Source organism: Macrobrachium rosenbergii, chromosome 59 (assembly GCF_040412425.1).
Source record: "Macrobrachium rosenbergii isolate ZJJX-2024 chromosome 59, ASM4041242v1, whole genome shotgun sequence".
NCBI classification, from domain to species: domain Eukaryota; kingdom Metazoa; phylum Arthropoda; class Malacostraca; order Decapoda; family Palaemonidae; genus Macrobrachium; species Macrobrachium rosenbergii.
Window position 1 is genome coordinate 1,637,476 of NC_089799.1, and position 20,025 is coordinate 1,657,500.

Consider the following 20,025-nt stretch of genomic DNA (forward strand, 5'->3'; position numbering starts at 1 on the left):
TTATTATTTAAACGAAATATTCATACACACAATGAACTATTACACTGTAAAATGGTAAAATGCAACAGTGAATATATAATGAAAAATCAATAACATATAAAGAAATTGGTAGTAAATCATGTCTATAAGAACACTATTCTTTTTCCTTGGCCCTTTTAGTTTCTTTTATTATCTTCTCAATATTTGAAATTGCTACACGTTTGACTAAAATTGCAAACACCACAATTACAAGTAAGATTGTGATTAAATTGAACAGAGACAAAATTGGGAAACTTTCTTTGTAGTAGAAATACTCATCCACCAATGGTAACTCATTCAGTTGTTTTAATTCTAACTGAGACAAATGAAACTCTTTGATAGTCTTAGAATAGTTCATGTATGGGATATGTTTATTAAATTTGAGCTCAGTGAAAATATGAGGTTCATTGTACAATTGGTTTGGTATAACTAACTTGCAAGCCTTATCAAAAGCATGCACATTCTTGAAACTAACTTCTGTACTTAGATTATGGCAGTTGATTATGGCTGTTACAGTATCTAGTGAAAACACAAAAATTGACTGTTCTGCTAGAATGGAAACAAATCTGTGCTTGGATAAACTCGTGCATAACTCTTTTTCTTGATTTTTGTTGTCAATGATTTCTTGACCACAAAGATAGGCATTAGTAGTTTCGTAAAGGTGATCAAGGTTACAAATGTACTCTTTTTCTCTTAAAATTATGCAATCCTTTAATTGGGCATCAGTAATAAATAAAATCATTAACCCATGTTCTACTAATGCAAAATGGATGTTGTTGACATTTGAAATGATTACATTTTCTTTTATCAATATGGGGAAAGGATGTATAGACATCAGTACATTTGTATCTTTCTGATTAAATGGTAACACTAAAATAATCTTATTATGTATTACTTTGGTAGTTATGAGATTATAGTACATGAGAACATCTTTTACTATAGGGTTATAATGTCCCTCTACCAAATAAAAATTAATTATATCTTCTAATTCCTTAGGAGTGATTAGTGTTGGACTTAACATTCCCTTATAAGCTAACAAGACTGTGTTTAACATGTCTCTCTGTTCGTGCAAGATAATTTCACTCTCCAGTACAAAGTTGTTCAAAAATTGTTGGTTTTCTTTCATATTTAGTTCTTTGGTTACGTTCTGGTTAACTTTAGTAATGAATACCTTTAGCTTTTCTATCTCTTGGTCATTTAAGTTGCTGCTGCCCATTGTTCCAATTTATCAATTCTAGCCTTTTCCTTTTGTACATTAGATTCAGTTGCGACTCCAAACAGTTGATTTAGTGGTGTTCCTATAAAAAGTAAGAGGGATCTTTTGGGCCTTGTATTTAGGATATTTCCTATGTCATTATCTAACTTTTTCAACAATGGTAGGGCACTGTTATTATCACTCTTCTGTATTATGGATTTGAGTTCTCTTTGAACACCTTTCAAAGTCATTTCATTGATAAGCACTGAAGAAATATCTATACTTACGACTCCCAAATCTTTTATTAATTTCACAGATCCCCTTTTTTCTAGTAGTGCACCCTTTCGGATAACAACTTCCGTAGACACAAATTGAAGTATTGCGACTGTTAAGATGAGCTGCATGTTTGTATCTGTAAGAATAATCCTTATCAGATATTCTGTATACATGAGGTATTTTAGTTTCTACAAATACATTATACATATGATATTTTCAGTCCAACACTTGACATAAGCTTATCTTTTTCTTAACTCATATCTTTTGTTTACTTATTCTTTCCTATTCTCCTTCAATGCTTCTAACTTTTTAGTGGACCAAGCGTCTGCTTTTATTACCTTCACGTGATTCCAATGAACTACCCTTTTCTTTAGATCATTCTCATTAATAATTCTAAGCTTATTTAATTTTAACACTTCTAATGCTCTATAAGGACCATGAAATTTAGGAGAAACCTTTACATTAGGACCTTCTGGAATATGATTTTGAACATATACCTGAGTACCTACTATAATGTCTGGTTTAGTTGTATTTTTATCATAGTATTTGGCATGAATTTTGTGAAAGTCGTTAAGTGTAGTCCTCGTTTATTTGATCGTTTCATAAGTACGTCTAGTTTTCTGTGCAATATAGTCATCATAATTATAAGTATGTCTGGGTGGTGTTGCATCATCTAGTAAGGTATTAGGTTGTGAGAGGGTGCGAAAGAAAGAGCAGGTAGACAGGTACTGATAGTTTATTGAGAAAGCAGCCGGCTTATAAAGCGGCGTGCGAACGTCAGTACAAAGACATACAAAGACATACAAGTGACCCGAGGTCAATTATTCACAATGCAAAACAAGATAGGTATATACAGATAACGTGACAATAAAAATAGTAAATTAAACACAAAGATACTCTGACACATACACAATATACAAGGGCAAAAATGGATAGGTAATGAATGTACAATTACATAGTAAAAATAGGGCTGATTACTCTGACCTAGGGTCAGGCGAAAAGGCACCGTAGAAAATAGGAGGTTCTTCACAGAAAACCCGTTTAGCGGGGACTTTACAATACTCCCCCCCCCTCCCCGCCCAAGATGTTGGTAATGTGTGATCAAGGCAGGTATCTGCTAGGGCGGCGGAGAGAGCTGTGGCTCCTCGACGTCAGGTGTGGGGTGTGTTCGACTTCAGTGCGTTGCGTATGGGAGTGGTTGGTTGTTCCTCTGCCTGGACCCAGGGCCTTCCGGGGGCGCCCACGAGACTTTCTTGTGGGCGTGGTGGGCTGAGGGGGCGACGTCTCCTACTGGAGGCACTGCGGGTGCCACCAACGTCCTCCTCCAGGATTGCGGGCTTGAGGAGGTCTACTGACACCCAGTCGTCCTTCCCGTGGATGGCCACCTGGAATACCTTTTTGTTCCTCTCCAGCATGAGGAAATGCCCCCTGTAGGGCCTGGTTAAGGGCAGGCGGATGGCGTCACTCCTGATGAAGACATGGGTGGTTGAGGACAGACCGGGAGGCATGAAGGGGGACGTCCTGTCGGTACACGTCCACTGGCAGGGGGTAAACTTTCCGACCCTGTCAGGAAGCCTCTGTGTTGTTAGGTTGTCCCGGTCCTGCATGATGAGTTCGCCCGGGACAACGAGGGACTCCACGTAGACTTTTTCTATTGCGGATGGGTCGCCACTGGCTCTGGGGGCGGTTCTCAACCCAAGGAAGACCCAGGCCAGCTGGTACTTCCAATTGTCGGCGGTGCAACGAGCCATGAGGGACACCTTCAGGGACCTGTGGAACCTTTCCACCAATCCGTTGGCTGCGGGGTTGTAAGTGGTGGTGCGGTGGTGAGTGGTCCCCAGCAGGCGTGCCAGGGCGGTCCACAGCTCGGACAGGAAAGCTGGGCCCCTGTCCATAATTATGTGGTCCGGGATACCGAACCAGCTGATCCAGCTGGGGAGGAGGGCCTTGGCGCATGCATTGGAGGTGGCTTCTTCCATGGGCGTCGCTTCGGGCCACCTGGTGGAGTGGTTGACGACTGTCAGAAGGTATCTGGCTCTTCCTGATGGGGGAAGAGGACCCACAACGTAGACGTGGATGTGCCCGAACCATCTTCCCGGCTGAGGAAAGTCGCCCACCCCCGACTCGGTGTGACGTCCCACTTTGCTGGTCTGGCACTGAATGCACTGCCTCGCCCAGGCCGTTGTGTCCTTCCGTATGCCATGCCAGATGAACTTCTCTGCCAGCAGCTTGACTGTCGTCCTGCTGGAGGGGTGGGACAGTCTGTGGATGATGTTGAAGACCAGATGACGGCGGGAGGCGGGCGCCAGTGGGCTGGGGCAGCCAGTGCTCATGTCGCTCAGCAGTGTTGGCCCCTCAGCGGCGAGGGGCACGTCCTTCCACTTCAGCGACGTGATGGTGGTGCGGTAAGCTGGAATCTCTGGGTTGGTGGCCTGTTCCTGGGCAAGGTCCTCGTAGTCGATCCCGAGCTGCATTGCGTTGATTTCGACTCTCAAGAGGGCGTCCGCTACAAGGTTCTTCCTGCCGAGAGGTATTTGATGGTGCAGGTGAACTCCGTGATGGCCGCGAGGTGCCGCTGCTGCTGCCTAGAGGACCATGCATCCCCCAGCTGTGTGAAGGCATGGACCAGCGGCTGGCGGTCCGTCCAAATTGTGAAGGGCGTACCCTCCAGGAGGAACTTGAAGTTGCATACTGCCTGGTACACTGCGCAGAGTTCCCTGTCGAAGGTGCTGTAGCGGTACTCGGTAGGGCTGAGCTTCCTGCTGAAGAAGGCGATGGGCTGAGGGGCTCCGTTGACGACCTGCTCCAGGACAGCCCCACAGGTGACGTTGCTGGCGTCTGTTGTTAGCTGGATGGGGGCGTTGGGGTCCTGGTAAGCCAAGGCTGTTGCCTTGGCGAGGGCAGCCTTCATCAGGGAGAATGCCTGCTGCTGGTCAGGGCCCCACACTAACGACTTTGGATGGCACTTCAGGATCTCTGTCAGGGGGTCCATGATGTGCGCAACCCCAGGATGAACCTCCTGTAGTAGTTGACCATCCCGAGGAATTCTTGTACGCCCTTGACGGAGGTAGGGGTGGGGAACCGGACGACGGCCTCAACCTTTGATGCAAGTGGGCGGATGCCTCCCGGGGATATCTCGTGGCCAAGGAAGTCGACGCTTTCGACGCCGAAGGCGTACTTGTCTTACCTGACAATGAGCCCGTTCTCCTGCAGGCGCTGCAAGACCTTCCTGATGTGCAGTAGGTGTTCTTTGTGGGACCTGGAAAAAATTAGGATGTTATCGATGTAGCAGACGCAGAAGTTCAGGTCCCCCAGGATGCCGTCCATCAGTCTCTGGAAAGTCTCCCCTGCATTCCTCAGGCCGAAGGTGGAGAAGGCGAAGACACAGGACCCGAAGGGCATGATGATGGTGGTTTTGGGAATGTCTTCTGGAGCCACTGGTACCTGAAAATAGGACTTTAACAGATCTAATTTTGAAAATATTTTGGCCCCATGGAAAGAGGCCGTGAGGTCTTGCATGTTCTGTAGAGGGTAGTGGTCTGGTTCTGTAGCGAGGTTGAGCCACCTGTAGTCGCCGCAGGGTCTCCAAGAGCCATCTGGTTTCTACACCATGTGAAGGGGAGAGGCCCACGGGCTGGGGGCCTTTCTTCATATGCCCATACGCTCCACGTCGGCGAAAGCATTCTTGGCCTCCTGATGGCGCTGAGTGGGAAGCCTCTGGAACTTTGCGTGTTTCGGGTGACCCCTCGTCTTGATGTGGTGGTAAATTCCGTGTTTAGCGGGGACTCCGGGTACCTGACGAAGTTCGGGCCTGAGCACCTCAGGGAATTCCTTCAGGAGGGATGCATATTGGTGGGGAACGACGGAACATACTGTGGGCGCGCTGGGGCCCGGCGCCATGGGCAGGGACTGGCAGGACTCAGTGTCCAGCAGGCGTTTGCGGCCAACGTCGACAGCCAGTCTGAAGTGGGTCAAGAAGTCCGCACCCAGGAGTGAGGTCCTCACGTCCGCAACGATGTAGTTCCATTTGTATCTCCGGCCCAGGATGGAGACTGACAGGAGCTTGGTGCCACAGGAGAGGATGGGGGACCCGTTGGCGGCCGTCAGGGAGGCAGCCGAGTCTGGTGTGCATTTGCGGTCCTCTCTGGAAGGCGGGAACACTGACCGCATGGCTCCCATGTTGATCAGCATCATCCTGCTGGAGACGGTGTCGTGGACATAGAACCCTACTGGTGTGGGGCTCCTGGGCGTTTCTGCTGCCATGGCGGCCTGTGAGGGTGGCCGCCGTTTCACCTGTTTTTTGGATGGGCAAAAAGGCAGGGGGCTTCGCAATTTCGAGCATCTTTGCCGAACCTTCGGTGGTAGTAGCAAAGCCCCGGCCTTTCTTTATTCTGGTGATAGGATGGCCACCTCCTGGCGACGACGTTGATCTCCTCCATGTTGGGTTCCTCCGGCTGGAGGCAGTTGACGTGGTGTGCAGGTGTGGATGCCCGCTTCGCCGCCCTCGTGGAGTCAGTTAGCTGCTGTGCCGTTCTGATGAGATCCTCGACTGGCAGGGTGTAGGGCTCCTCAATCTGACCCCGAACCTCCGGGAGGAGCTGCTGCAGAAGGATCTCCCTCGACAGGCTGATCTCCTTGTGCCTGCTGCTGCTGTCCATCTTGGGGAGGAGCAGGAGGTCCTGGAGGGTGTGCCACGTCTCCAGGAAGTTTGTGTCCTACCGGGGGTTGATGGCGAGGTCGAGGGCACGGGCGGCTCTCCCAGAGACCGGCAGGGAGCAGGTCTTGACAAGAGAGGGCTTCAGGTGCTGGTAGGTGGCAGGGCTCGAAGTTGATGTCACCCATGGGGCGACCTTTCTCTATATCTCCTCCGGTAGGGCATTGATCACTATGTCCACCTGCAGCACCTCGTCGGTCAGGTCTGCCACCCTGAACTGCCCCTCGACCCTGTAGAGCCAGGTTGTGATGGGTGAACGGCGGCAGCTTTATGGTGAAGGCGGCCCTCGGTTGATCCGTCGGGAGGGGCATCATGCGAGCAGGTACTGGCGTGGAGGAGCGCGCAGGTTTTGGCGTGGGGGAGGTCGCGAGTGGGGGTTGCGCGAGGGAGATACCTGTCTCCGAGAAGCTTGCTGTTATTTTTATGTGGGAGAGAATATCCATGTCCATGCTCAATTCCGCGCTCTCACCTGGAGTGTGAGTTAACACTGCGCGTCAATATGTCGCTGGGGAGGCGTGGGTCCGCTAATGATGTTGGTGGGTCGGTAACGCCTGATGCTTTGTTAAAGGTGATTAGTAGTCTGTTAAGGGTGTGGGGTGGTTCATGGGGCCAAGACTAAGTTGCTGTTTGGGTCCGTTAATGGCTCCGGGAACTCCTCGGGTGTCACCACTGTGAAAGGGTGCGAAAGAAAGAGTAGGTAGACAGGTACTGCTAGTTTATTGAGAAAGCAGCCCGCTTATAAAGCGGCGTGCAGACGTCAGTACAAAGACATACAAAGACATACAAGTGACCCGAGGTCAATTATTCACTATGCAAAACAAGACAGGTACATACAGCTAATATGACAATAAAAATAGTAAATTAAACACAAAGATACTCTGACACATACACAATATACAGGGGCAAAAATGGATAGGTAATGAATGTACAGTTACATAGTAAAAATAGGGCTGATTACCCTGACCTAGGGTCAGGCTAAAAGGCACCATAGAAAATGGGAGGTTCTTCACAGAAAACCCGTTTAGCGAGGACTTTACAAGGTAATCTATTTTGATAACCATACAATAAGCAGTGTGGTGATTCTCCTATTGTCTCATTTACAGTATTGTTTATAGTAAACTGTACGTCTTCCAAAGCTAAATCCCAGTCTTTTGTATTAGGTTTAACTAAAGTTTTCAGGATATCCTTTATTTTACGATTTGTTCTTTCTTCTACTCCATTTGAACTTGGTTTATATGCTGTTATTTAACATTTATTTATCTCGTAAAATTCACATAATTTTCTTAAAAACTCACTAGTAAATTCAGCCGCGTTATCAGAAAGAAGAAGTGATAATTCTAGATTTAAGAGCTTCTGCTACTGTAATTGAATCTCTATTTCTTACTGGTACAATTTCTACATATCTGGTTAGACAGTCTAGAAAGACTCGTATCTGTTTATTCCCTCTAATAGTGGTAGGAAATGGACCCAAAAAGTCCATACTAATTACCTGAAATGGATTTAATTCTGATGGATATTTTTCAAGTGGAGCCTTTGGATTTACGTTACACTTTTGTTGATTGCAAACTACTCAGTTTTGTACAAAGTTCTTTGCGTCTACACTACAATTTGGCCAAAAATAATTTCTGGTTATGATTCTGCTTGTCTTTTTAATTCCTGGATGTCCTGCTAATTTATATGAGTGTGTTAGTTCTAAAACTTCTCTGACTAGTGCTTTTGGGATGTATAGACGAGAACAACCATTCTTCTCTGTTGGCCTTTTATACAACAATCCATTTGTTATTACAAAATCAGGTTTTAAAGATTCATCTGTCATTAACTGTCCTATTATCTGTCTAATTTCTGCATCATTTCCTTGTTGTATTTTCACTCTTTCTAAGTCCAAGTCCACTACTTGACAGCTAAAACAAAAGGTATTAGTGGTAATGCATTTCTCTGTTTCTTCTTGGGATCTGGATAATGCATCTACTAGGGTATTAAATTTCCCTGGAATATATCTGAATTCTGGAGCAAAGTCAAACACACTAATGATCCATCTATTGAACTTCATGTTATTTGTAAAAGTTCTCTTTTTAAACAAATCACAAATGGGTTTGTGATCAGTAAGTACATTGACTTTATGACCTAGAAGTGTGTCTAAATTTCTTTCTGCGGTGTTTAAGACTCTACTGGCATAATATACTGCTCTCATTCTAGTTTTGTCTTTTTGTAGTAATACAGCTCCTAGCCCTGTACTTGAGGCATCACAAGCTAAGTAAAAGTCTTTGGAGAAATCTGGGTAGACTAATACAGGATTCCTTGTCATTTTACTCTTTAGCGTTTGGAAGGCTGTCTCTTGCTCTTTATTCCATTCATATTTGACATCCTTCTTTTTAATTCTGTTAATGGTTTGGCTATCGTCGCAAAACCCTTAATAAAACGTCTATAAATACCTACCATTCCTAGGAACCGTCTCAATGCTTTCAAATGTGTGGGAGCTGGATATCCAACTATTGCCTTTATCTTGCCTGGTTGCATGCGTAGTCCATCTTCACTAATTACATGACCCAAGTATTCCAAAGATTTCATTAAGAATTGACATTTCTTTAATTTGATTTTTAGTCCTGCTATTCTTAATCTTTCTAGGACTATTTCCAAAGTTTTGAGGTGACTTTCTAAATCTTTACTAAAAATGATAACGTCACCTAGGTAAACTGCAACATTTTCTATATCTCCTAAAATTTGTAACATTAATCTAACAAAAGTTAAAGGAGCGAAGCGAGCCCAAATGGCATGACTTCAAATTGTAAGTGTTCTTTATGTGTGCTGAAGGCTGTGTATGGTTTCGACTCTTCGTCTAAAGGTACTTGCCAATACCCACTCAGCAAATCTAAGGATGAAAAGATTTTTGCACCTAACTGAGGTAACATATCTTGAATCACTGGCATTGGCATTCTATCTGGGATGGTGCTGGAATTTAACTTTCTATAATCTATCACAAGTCTCCAATTTCCATCTTTCTTTGGAACAAGTAGCAATGGAGAATTAAATGGAGATTTGGAAGGAATGACTAACCCCATCTTTCTTCATTTCTTCAATCAGATTATCAACTATGGGTCTTTGGCTTATTGGTAATCTGTAATTAGGAATAAAGAATGGTTTTGCTCCATCATCTAACAAAATTCTATGTTGTAGGACATTTGTTCTGCCTAATTTATCTCCTTCTATAGCTATTACATCTGTATTTTTCTAATACATGAATTAATTTATTTTTGTTTTCTGGGAAATCTGTTTTATTCATTTCCTTGTTTAATTCAGACTTTTGACCAGTTACAGAGAAAAATGCTTTTTCTTCTAGTGTTAGTAAAGGGTTGTTAATAGGTATTCCTATGCAAAAGACAATGCCTGCATATAGTGTTAGTTTGTTATCTGAGTAGTTTTGGACATAAACTTCACAATTATTACCCTTCAGGTGGACCAACGAATTATCCATTCTGAAAAAATCTGGTAATTCTCCATTTAATAATAGAACATCTTTAACCTCTATCTCTCCTTTTCCCCTTAAATGTATTTTTGTTAAACACTTTGGATGCAAAGTTATTTGTCTATTAAGTATGAACTGTACTTTATTATCATCAGCAGTGCTTACACAACATATCTCTTCATCTTCTACATCTGCAAAGTAACAATGTTCTGTATATTCACTAGTTTCTTCAGTTACTGCTATTACATTATTTATCTCTGATTTATGTTTTTATTTAATAACAATACTTCATTTAGTAATTTCCCTTCATTATTTCAACTTATTACTACATTGCTATAGCTATCAGTATTTATATCTGTATATTTATCAGTATAAGCGCCTTGTTTTTTCGTTATATTCAGAATCTCGGTGATCACCATTATTTGTATCTGGGTCATTTCTTTCTTCGAAGTACTTAGTTTCTTGATGTGCACATCTTGATTCTCTACTCTGCAAATGTGGGAATTCCTCTTTTCTATCTTTTTCTATTTTATCTTGATTGTTCTCCTTACGGTAATGTCTTTTATGTATGTCTTTCTTGCTTGCCAAAGCCGTCTCAGACAAATTGATCAGATTTAAGTGAAACTTTTCTTCTTCAAGCATAAAGCATACTCTCCTTTGATTATCCTGTTTCAGGATAATCCTTCCTTCTGTGCAGTCCAGGATGATTCCACATCTCTTCATTAGGTTAAATGATGTAAGGAACGATTAAACAGGGAAGCATAAGAATAGAATCTTAAAAAGAGAGAAGTGGAAAAAGATAAATTATACAGTGATCGATCGAGTAAGAAAAGAGAGAGAGAGAGAGAGAGAGAGAGAGAGAGAGAGAGAGAGAGAGAGAGAGAGAGAGAGAGAGAACAACAATTAAGCGTTGGTTGTTATGGATTACCGAGGCTAGACATGTCGAGTAAGCTAAAAGCAGGAAACTGTCTTTACATGAACTCAAAACAGTTAGCGAGTGTATCGCGCCCAGGGCCATAAAACCGATCATAAAATCTTGGACCTGCGCCCTCACGACTGAGCTGATCAAGCATTACCTATAACCTCGTCAGGAGTTCACCATTTCTCAAATTAGACATTCTAGGGAGGAGCCATTAACAACTCCTGACAACACCCACAACTGTCCTTCCTGATCAAGCTGTTCGAGGGGAGGCCTTACAGATAATATCTTCCAGTGAGGTAACTTCAAGGGAGGAGGTGAAAGATAGCAATGAAAAGCAGGCGTTCCAGAGAAGAACGAAGCCAGAGAAAGGGATTGAGTCGCTAGTCCCCAGTATGAGAAGACGCAGTACTTCCCCCTAGCTTCCGTGGTCCCAACCAGACTCTGACCGCGGGCTACTTAACCAGATTCTGTCCGCGGGCTACTTAACCATACCCTGACCGTGGGCTGCTTGACCAGACAGAAACTGAACTTCGACCAGCAAGAGTGGTTTTCAAGAGAGTAAAACTGTAACCATAATTGTACTTGTGTATGTAATTAACTTTCATCATTAAACTAAGAAGCTACCCATTTCGTCTCCACTACGCCTTTCTGAGAGATATAATTACATTTAATATAAATCCCTTATGAATAATAAACTTGTGAGCTGCTGACTTCGAGAAGAGACGCTGTGCATGAATACATCGCTGACTTCGAAGAAAGACGTAGGTAAGAAGGGAACAATAATATGTCACACAAGTTATGAAAATAAACTTGTGCACGACATGAAAATGGTGGCAGTGCTTTAGGATCCAAAAGGCGAGACGAAACAAACAGACATTAACAGAAATATCCAGTGCAATTACTTAAGTTATGGTGAAACAAAATCTACAAAACAAACTTAGATTTTACGACGGCAAGCAAAACTTATATGAAGAAATAAAATCCTGCAATAAAGCATCAAACAGAACTGAACATAAACTTTAATAGTGCGCAACGAAGAAGCAAAACACATAACATAATTCACCACGAACTAACCGATATACACAAAACAGTGAGCCAGCACATCGGTCGAGCAACGACAGGCAGCAAGTGTGTTTAACAAACTACCACCACGAGTGTAACAGATGCAACACAGAGTGTGTTTCAACAAACTCTGAAGGCGACAACAGAAGAACAGTTGTCGACTACTAAAGAATTCCGCAATAACAACAACCTGTAAGTTATCGAGAAAATGAGATTTAGTGTTCTCTCTCTTTAAATTTGTAAAGAAGTGAAGAATTTTTAGATTTATATATACTAGAGTAAAGATTATTTAACCTCTCTATATCAGAGTGAAAATTAATGAAACTCTCTCTCCAACGAATTAAATTTTTTTTTGTAAGCATAATTACAATTATTACTCTCTCTATGATAAATATTTTTTGGTAAATAATTTAGAGAGGGAATTCTTATTTTTCTCACTTGGTTGGTGATAAATATTTTGAGTATTTATATGCAAATTGTGTGCTCATTGTGATGGATATTTTTTTTTTCCTTGATGATATGATGCCCAATTTCACATAAGATTTTTTTTGTGTATTTGAATAATTACTTCAGAAGGACTTATTTAACTTGTGCATGACATAGACATAAATATATGCAGTATTTATTAATCACAATGCCTCTTAACTTCTCGATTTCTTCACATTTTGGAAACACTGGTCACTACTAAACCTCAGCTCAAATGAAGATCTTTAAAGTTATTCAGATACCTGGACCCGAGGTCGAGTCGTCCGGGCATCAGAATAACTTCATTTATCCTCATTTGGATTAAGGTTTAGTAGTGACAAGCGTTTCCCAGATGTGAAGAAATCGAGAAGTTGTGAGAGAGGTGCGAAATAATGAGCAGGAAGACAAGTACTGCTGGTTTATTGATGAAAGCGAGCTACTTATAAAGCGGTATGCGGACGTCTGCATAGTTTGCAGATGCCGCTGGTACCAAGATTTACAGGTGACCTGAGGTCAAACTAATTCCTTACAAAAACAGGACAGGTTCATACAGAAAACATGGTGATCAATAATGTCTGACACATAACATAAATAACTCGTTACTTGTACATAAAGCATGAGTGTTTAGAAAGGCGACATATATACAGTTTACAATTATGATGATAAATATATATTCCAATTGACCTTAGGTCGATGTGAAGGCACCGCAGAAAACGGGTTGTTCTCTACAGAGAACGCGTTGAGCGGGGACTTTACAAAGTTAAGAGGCATTGTGGCTAATAAACACTGTATATGGATTTGATAAAAATTTACCAGAAGACGCTCTCTCTCTCTCTCTCTCTCTCTCTCTCTCTCTCTCTCATATACTATATGTACAGTATATATATATATATCTTTCTTCTTCTTTTAACGTGCTTTTTTTCCCATTTTTGTATGGGGTAAGCACGATGCCTTCTTTTGAAGGACTTTTGATTTGGCTTTGGGGTAGACCTGTAGTCTCGATCGGCTGCCCTGCCTGACATCGCTTAGACCCCGGTAGCGTATGTTTCATGTATCATACCCGACCCAACGCCCTTTCTTCCCAGCAGCGAGAAGTTATTGCGCGGGTAGGGCGAGAGTTCGAGACGTGTGAGATGTTTGTTATGTTTTTTTGAAGGTGTTGTAGTGGCTTTGTTTTGTGTGTGTATTTAGTCTGTAACACCCATTTGCTTTTAAGCAAACCTATCCGTTGATTATATATAATCCCGGGATGTCTACACGGATAGCAAAGTGTCTGCCTCTCTGATCAGTCGGCTGCGGATTTGAACCCGCCACAGACCTCTATGAAGTCCGAAGCTGCTGCTGTAACCGACTGAGCCATCGAGGCTCTGTACAGTATATATATATATATATATATATATATATATATATATATATATATATATATATATATATATATGTATATATATAATATATAGTATATATATACATACATATATATATATATATATATATATATATATATATATATATATATATATATATATATATATATATATATATATATATATATATATATATATATATATATATATATATATATATATATATATATATATATATATATATATATATATATATATATATCTGTGGGGCATCACTATGTTGTGATAGGAAATAATGAGTGAGAAGCCACAGTAATGTAAACGAGAGACTGTATCAGTCTCTCATTTACATTATTGGGGCTTTTTACTCATTATATATATATATATATATATATATAAATATATATATATATATATATATATATATATATATATATATATATGTGTGTGTATATAGGTATACATATGTATATACTGTATATGTATATATATTTATATGAATATATATATATATATATATATATATATATATATATATATATATATGTATATATATTTAATGTGTATATATATATGTGTGTATATATATTTATATATATGCATGTATGTGTATATACTGCATATATGTATATACATATTATATGTATGTATATGTATATATATACATATATTTATGTACATATATATATATATATATATATATATATATATATATATATATATATATATATATATATATATATATATATATATATATATATATATATATATATATATATATATATATATATATATATGTGTGTGTGTGTGTGTGTGTGTGTGTGTGTGTTGTGTGTGTGTGTGTATATATATATATATATATATATATATATATATATATATATATATATATATATATATATATATATATATATATATATATAGTATATATGTATATATATGTATGTATGGATATATATGTATATGTCACGAAGTGTCCCAAGTACCTGGTTATTACTCAACTAGTCACAAAATCCAAAAATTTACCTCACTTTAGCCAGATACCTGAACTCTCACAACAATAAAATTACGACTGAGCACTTTAAATGTAACAGTGATCCCTTAAAACTTACTTATCACTTGAAAAATCAAATTAAGTTTATCAAGATATGTGTAAGGTGTTAACAAGTAAACAAGAAAATTACTAGGGAAAAAGAGCATCACTCCATCAAACAACTATAACTGTTTCCCTGGTCTTAATTCGCTTCAGCACAACTAAAGGGAACAAAACATGTTTATCACTTTGCCTTATGCACACACAATTAATCCTATTCACTGGTGGTCAACAAATGAAACACTGTGTTTAAAAACTTTAAATACAAAAATTTATTTTAACTTCAAAATTTACAATTAGAATTTGCATTCTGAAAAATTTACCATTACTTGAAAACAACACAAGATTTAATTCATTCTTAAGCAAAATTAATTCACAAAACTTTAATTTATCAAGAAATTATGTTAACCAAGCAGAATTTAAACTATCAAGAATTACTCAAGATTTGAAAAGGAAATCTTAATAAATGAAAATCTCATCAAGTATGCAATATTAAAGTATCAAAAATATGTAAAATGCTAAATAAATAAATGTTAAATCACCAACACAAAAATTGGGCAAAATTAAGAAGTTGCAAACACAAGAACACACAAAAAAATGTACAAAAGATTTATCACCACAAGAACACACAATAAATGCAAAAAAGGTTTATCAAAAACAATTTCACTAAGGAAAAATCTCCCTAACACACCTTATTATACCATGGTGATAATAAGTAAAAATCCACTTTACCTTACACAAGCTTGTGAGAACCCTTGTAAAATTCACAAAAACACTTTCTATGAGGCACCTGTTACACTTCTAATACACTTTTCTTATGATCAGATTTCAAAAAGGGAATATTATTACTAGTGACCACAAATAATATTATGATAAAATTTTACTCTCTTTTGAAGAAAGAGAGGGTAAGAGAGAGAGAGAGAGAGCCCAACCAACAAACTCCTACTGGGTACCTTACAACAATGAAAGCCTCCCAGATTCTACTTTAAAAGAAATCTATGTTGCCACAAAAGTATTTTGAGAATGTGACACTAAATATGACACAATCGGTTGGGAATTTTACCAAGACAAGAGGGGGCTTTTCCCTGGCTGAAGGGGTAACAACAGGGATTTTTCCCCCCTGTGCCAAAAGGGTCATGTAGACCTGTCAGCACATATCTCTTATAATAACAGGGGATTTCCTTCCTGAACACTTGTGCAAATAACAGCCAACCAATGTTATCTAAACCTGCCATCCCATATCTCTTTTGATGACAGTTTAAGTAGATAAGGAAACAAACCTTCGCAAAAGGGGGTTACCCAGGTTGAACACCTGACACATATGTAAACATCACACTAACAGAAAAAATGTATTTTTAAATTCTAAACCACACAATCAAGTTAACTCTCTTGAGATCTGATACTTGGTATTTCAACAATCATTATTATTACACACAACACATGATGAATATAAGAGAAAATATATTAAAATTGCAGAAAACATACATATTACAAAGCCACATCATTAGAATACATATATATATGTATATATATATATATATATATATATATATATATATATATATATATATATATATATATATATATATATATATATATATATATATATATATATATGTATATATGTATATGTATATGCATATATATGTATATATATACATATAAATTTCATATGTATATATGATATATATATATATATATATATATATATATATATATATATATATATATATATATATATATATATATATATATATATATATCTCACAAGAAACCGCCATAAAAACACTCTGTTTTAATGTTTTATCCTTGACCTGGCATTTGCTTAGCGCAGGTTGAAGGTAGGGAAAAGAGGGATAAAGGACCCTCTCTAAAGAAGCTTAGCATCCTTAAGCTACTTTACAACTTTCTCTTTTGGGGCAAAGTGATCTGTGTGGGATTCTTTGCAGGCACCCCGCTGAGACGCGGCCAGATGTTTGGAACACCTGGACGAGTTGACTCATGGAAGATGACTACTGCATTGTCCAGGGACCGCCACCTCGTCCCTCAGCCGATTCCTTAAATAGGGACAGACGAAGGATGCGCAAGTCAGACACTCAGGGGACGTTGTGAAGTTGTGAGGCAGATTGACATAAGACGCGTGCGGGACCGCTATGCTGGAGGAGCGATTGACGCCCCATCTTCGTCAAAGGAACACACACCCCCGTCATATTTTGTCTAGTGAACCACGGACCCACGCTTTGCCATTCTTCGCTGGAGACCCCTTCCTCTACAGTCTACATGGTAAAGTGCTTGTTAAAGAGTTCCTATCAGTCACGAATTGCCCTCCAGGTGTTTCTTTTAAGGGCCAGTAAATTCCAATTTTCCTTTGCCATGTGGTACCAGTGTTATTCAAATGTCTGTGTTTTAAGTGATTGCCTATCTTTGCTCATTCGAGGCCTTGTGGCACCCTCAGTGCAGCCTCGAATTCCTGAGTATTGCCCTATTTCCATTCACTGGCTTGTAACACCTGAACTTCTCATTTCAGAGGGACCAATTTGCGGTGGAATATCCTTGGATTGTGCCTTGCGTAAAAACCCATTAACAGAGTCCAAGTTCGAATTCATTGGTTGAAATATCCCCTCAGGGTCCCCTCAAGCCTGAATGCAACATTCTTTCATCTTCTAATATTCTTTTGTGTAAATATACGTAATTTTAATTTAACTCTAACGTGTTTACCTACACATTCCTTGTGAGTAGAGCTCATATGAAAATCCCCCTTTTTTCTTGTGTTTTATGATTACCTGGACCCACGAAGTTTAGATAACAAGGCTAAAGTAACGGTAAGTGTTGATACCTGGCTCATAGTAACCATGTTGTGAGAAAATCATTCCGAATATTGAAAAGATGCTTTGGAGCAAACATAAACGTATACCAAATGCTTTTTCTCTCTATGACCTTAATGCAAACAGGAAACTATCAAGTGTTATTAAAGAATATATTGTCGATAGTCCTTCCAAATTCTTATATGAATAAATGCATAATAAAAGTTTGATCTATTATTCTCCCGCATTTCTTTCTTTTCACAGAAAGGAACGTAGTGGTCAAGGTGTTCATCTTCTAAGAGAGAGAGAGAGAGAGAGAGAGAGAGAGATTCTGTGAACATGTAATAAAATTTGATAATATAAGACGCAGTTTTACATCATATTGTAAAGCTTTCAGCGTCAATAACTTAAGTACTGTAATAAAATAAGCGCTTCCTCAATGATATAGAATATTATACTAAGAGCGATTTAAGCTAATATTCATCAGCTTACAGAGATTTTGGAAATTCTCAGATAAGGAGGTTATTGTTGGAAATCCTTCTAACTTTCTAATTGAAGAAAATGTCATCTTTCATTACTATCTCCATTTTTTCTGGAAGCTTGTTCAATATAATTCTTAAAATTTAGATCGCTACCTGGAAAGTATATATATTTAATCCGTTCAGAATTTATCGAACCATTTTTTTGGCATGTTTTACTAGGACCATAAAGTAGGAAGGCCATGTGTTCATATAGTGTAGTAATAGTGTCGTCAGTTACTCATATTCAAGAAATTATTATTCAACAAAGTTATAACTATTGCCTCTTCAGCAGATTCAGAACAACAAGCCGAATGAACGGGGAGAAGGCGGAGACTGCTCGCGACCATTCTTCCCCGGCACTGTGACTCGCCCCTCCTGTAAAGCTCATCTAGAAAGATCTTGATTTGTGTGCAAAGTTCAGCACTCTTGATACAGTGGCGTTGCTATGGCTCCCCACCCCCTCAGATGCTTGCCCCTTCCCTGGCCCCCCAGTTGAATTTCCCTTTGTAGCTAAACTTTAACCCCTTGGTGGTCAAAAGCAGAATTATAGTTATAGGTCTTTAACACAAATGACATGCTGTTTGTTCATGATATTTTGATCCAACTTGATGTTATCAATTTATGCATGAAGTGACTGAAAATAAAGTTAGGGTTCTGAATAAGTGTAATGCAGTTTGCTACTGCTGCTTAGAGTTAATTTCCAGGGAGAGGGAAAGGAGATGAAGAAGAGGGAGGGATGAATGGGAGAGGTTGAAATTTTGAAGAGATTTTGGAGGGTCATCAGTCTTTTGTGTTATTGATGAGATGCACTATTTTTATATATTTACATGACAAGGATATTATACTGTAGTTGAAAATTAAAACTTTGATTATAGAAATGAGGCTAGTGTTGAATATAAGGTTGTGAGGAAATGTACATTACAGTATTTGATGCATTTGCATATAGTAGGAGTTGAAAATTAATTAAAAATTGAGCTCTATAATTTCAAATACAGGTTTACTAATTAGTAATACTATTGTTTTCCTTCATTCACATGGATATATACATTCGAGAATAGTATACTGTATTTTACCAATTACAGAATTGGTACATTGGTTTTGTGTCATTTTTTTGGCCCCTCCAAAAATATATTGGCAGCACCTACTGCTGCCCCCCAACACATGAAATGCCAGCTGCGCCGCTGTCTTGATATGTAGTTATGACTTTTCTAGAGTAAACAAAAACGCCTGTAGACGATAGAATTGTGTGATAAACGCTGAAATGCAAAGTTGGCACAGACAGTGTAAAGTATATTAGGATCCAGAAAGCACTGAGAGAGCGCATGCCTCTGCCTACTCCTCTACGAAACAAAACCCTGTCTCTTCCATTCGGATCCGGATCCATCTCAAAACCTAATCAGCTCTTCATTAGCCCAAAGCCCTCTCCCGACAATTAAGCATCTAAAGGTCCAGTATCCTTTCCAGACAGACATAATGTGGACAGGTTGGCAGGGAGACCAGCAAACAAGCAACCAAACGCGGTGGTCGAATGCTTATACTTACGATCACTCTAAACACACGCACACGATATATATATATATATATATATATATATATATATATATATATATATATATATATATATATATATATATATATATATATATATATATATATATATATATATATATATATATATATATATATATATATATATATATATATATATATATATATATATATATATATATATATATATATGTACATATATATATTGAGAAGCATAGATGTGTATGCTTCTTTTCTTATAAATAACTATATCCGCGAGGCACTTTGTCAGAGAACCATTTAATTTAAGCATGAGCTTCTTAATGAACTTGCACGGCAGAACTGAAATGTTTAGTTTTAATGATGAAACTCTATCATTGTGAATGAGATGAATAGAAATGTTCCCAGAAGCAGGACACAGAGCAGGAAAGATTCGTCTAAGCATATGAATGATCTTTTGCTGCAGATCCGACGACGCCTACATCAGGGTGAGTGTGATGATCAACCCGGCCATCAACGTGGGAGCCGATGTTCTGGGCTGGGTCTACACCATCGCCTGGGACGTCTCTTTCCTTCCCCAGATCTACAGGAACTGGAAGAG

At 39.2% G+C, this 20,025-nt stretch overlaps 1 protein-coding gene across 1 annotated transcript in view; it reads left to right on the plus strand.

Annotated features, from left to right (window-relative positions):
- The window catches only part of LOC136837564 (cystinosin homolog), a 148,075-nt gene that overhangs the window by 90,160 nt on the left and 37,890 nt on the right, over positions 1-20,025 (plus strand). Inside the window, exon 4 of the mRNA XM_067102430.1 lies at positions 19,891-20,025. This exon is cut by the window's right edge and continues 6 nt beyond it. Within this exon, the coding sequence (XP_066958531.1) occupies positions 19,891-20,025 (135 nt within the window). The remainder of the gene's footprint in view (positions 1-19,890) is intronic.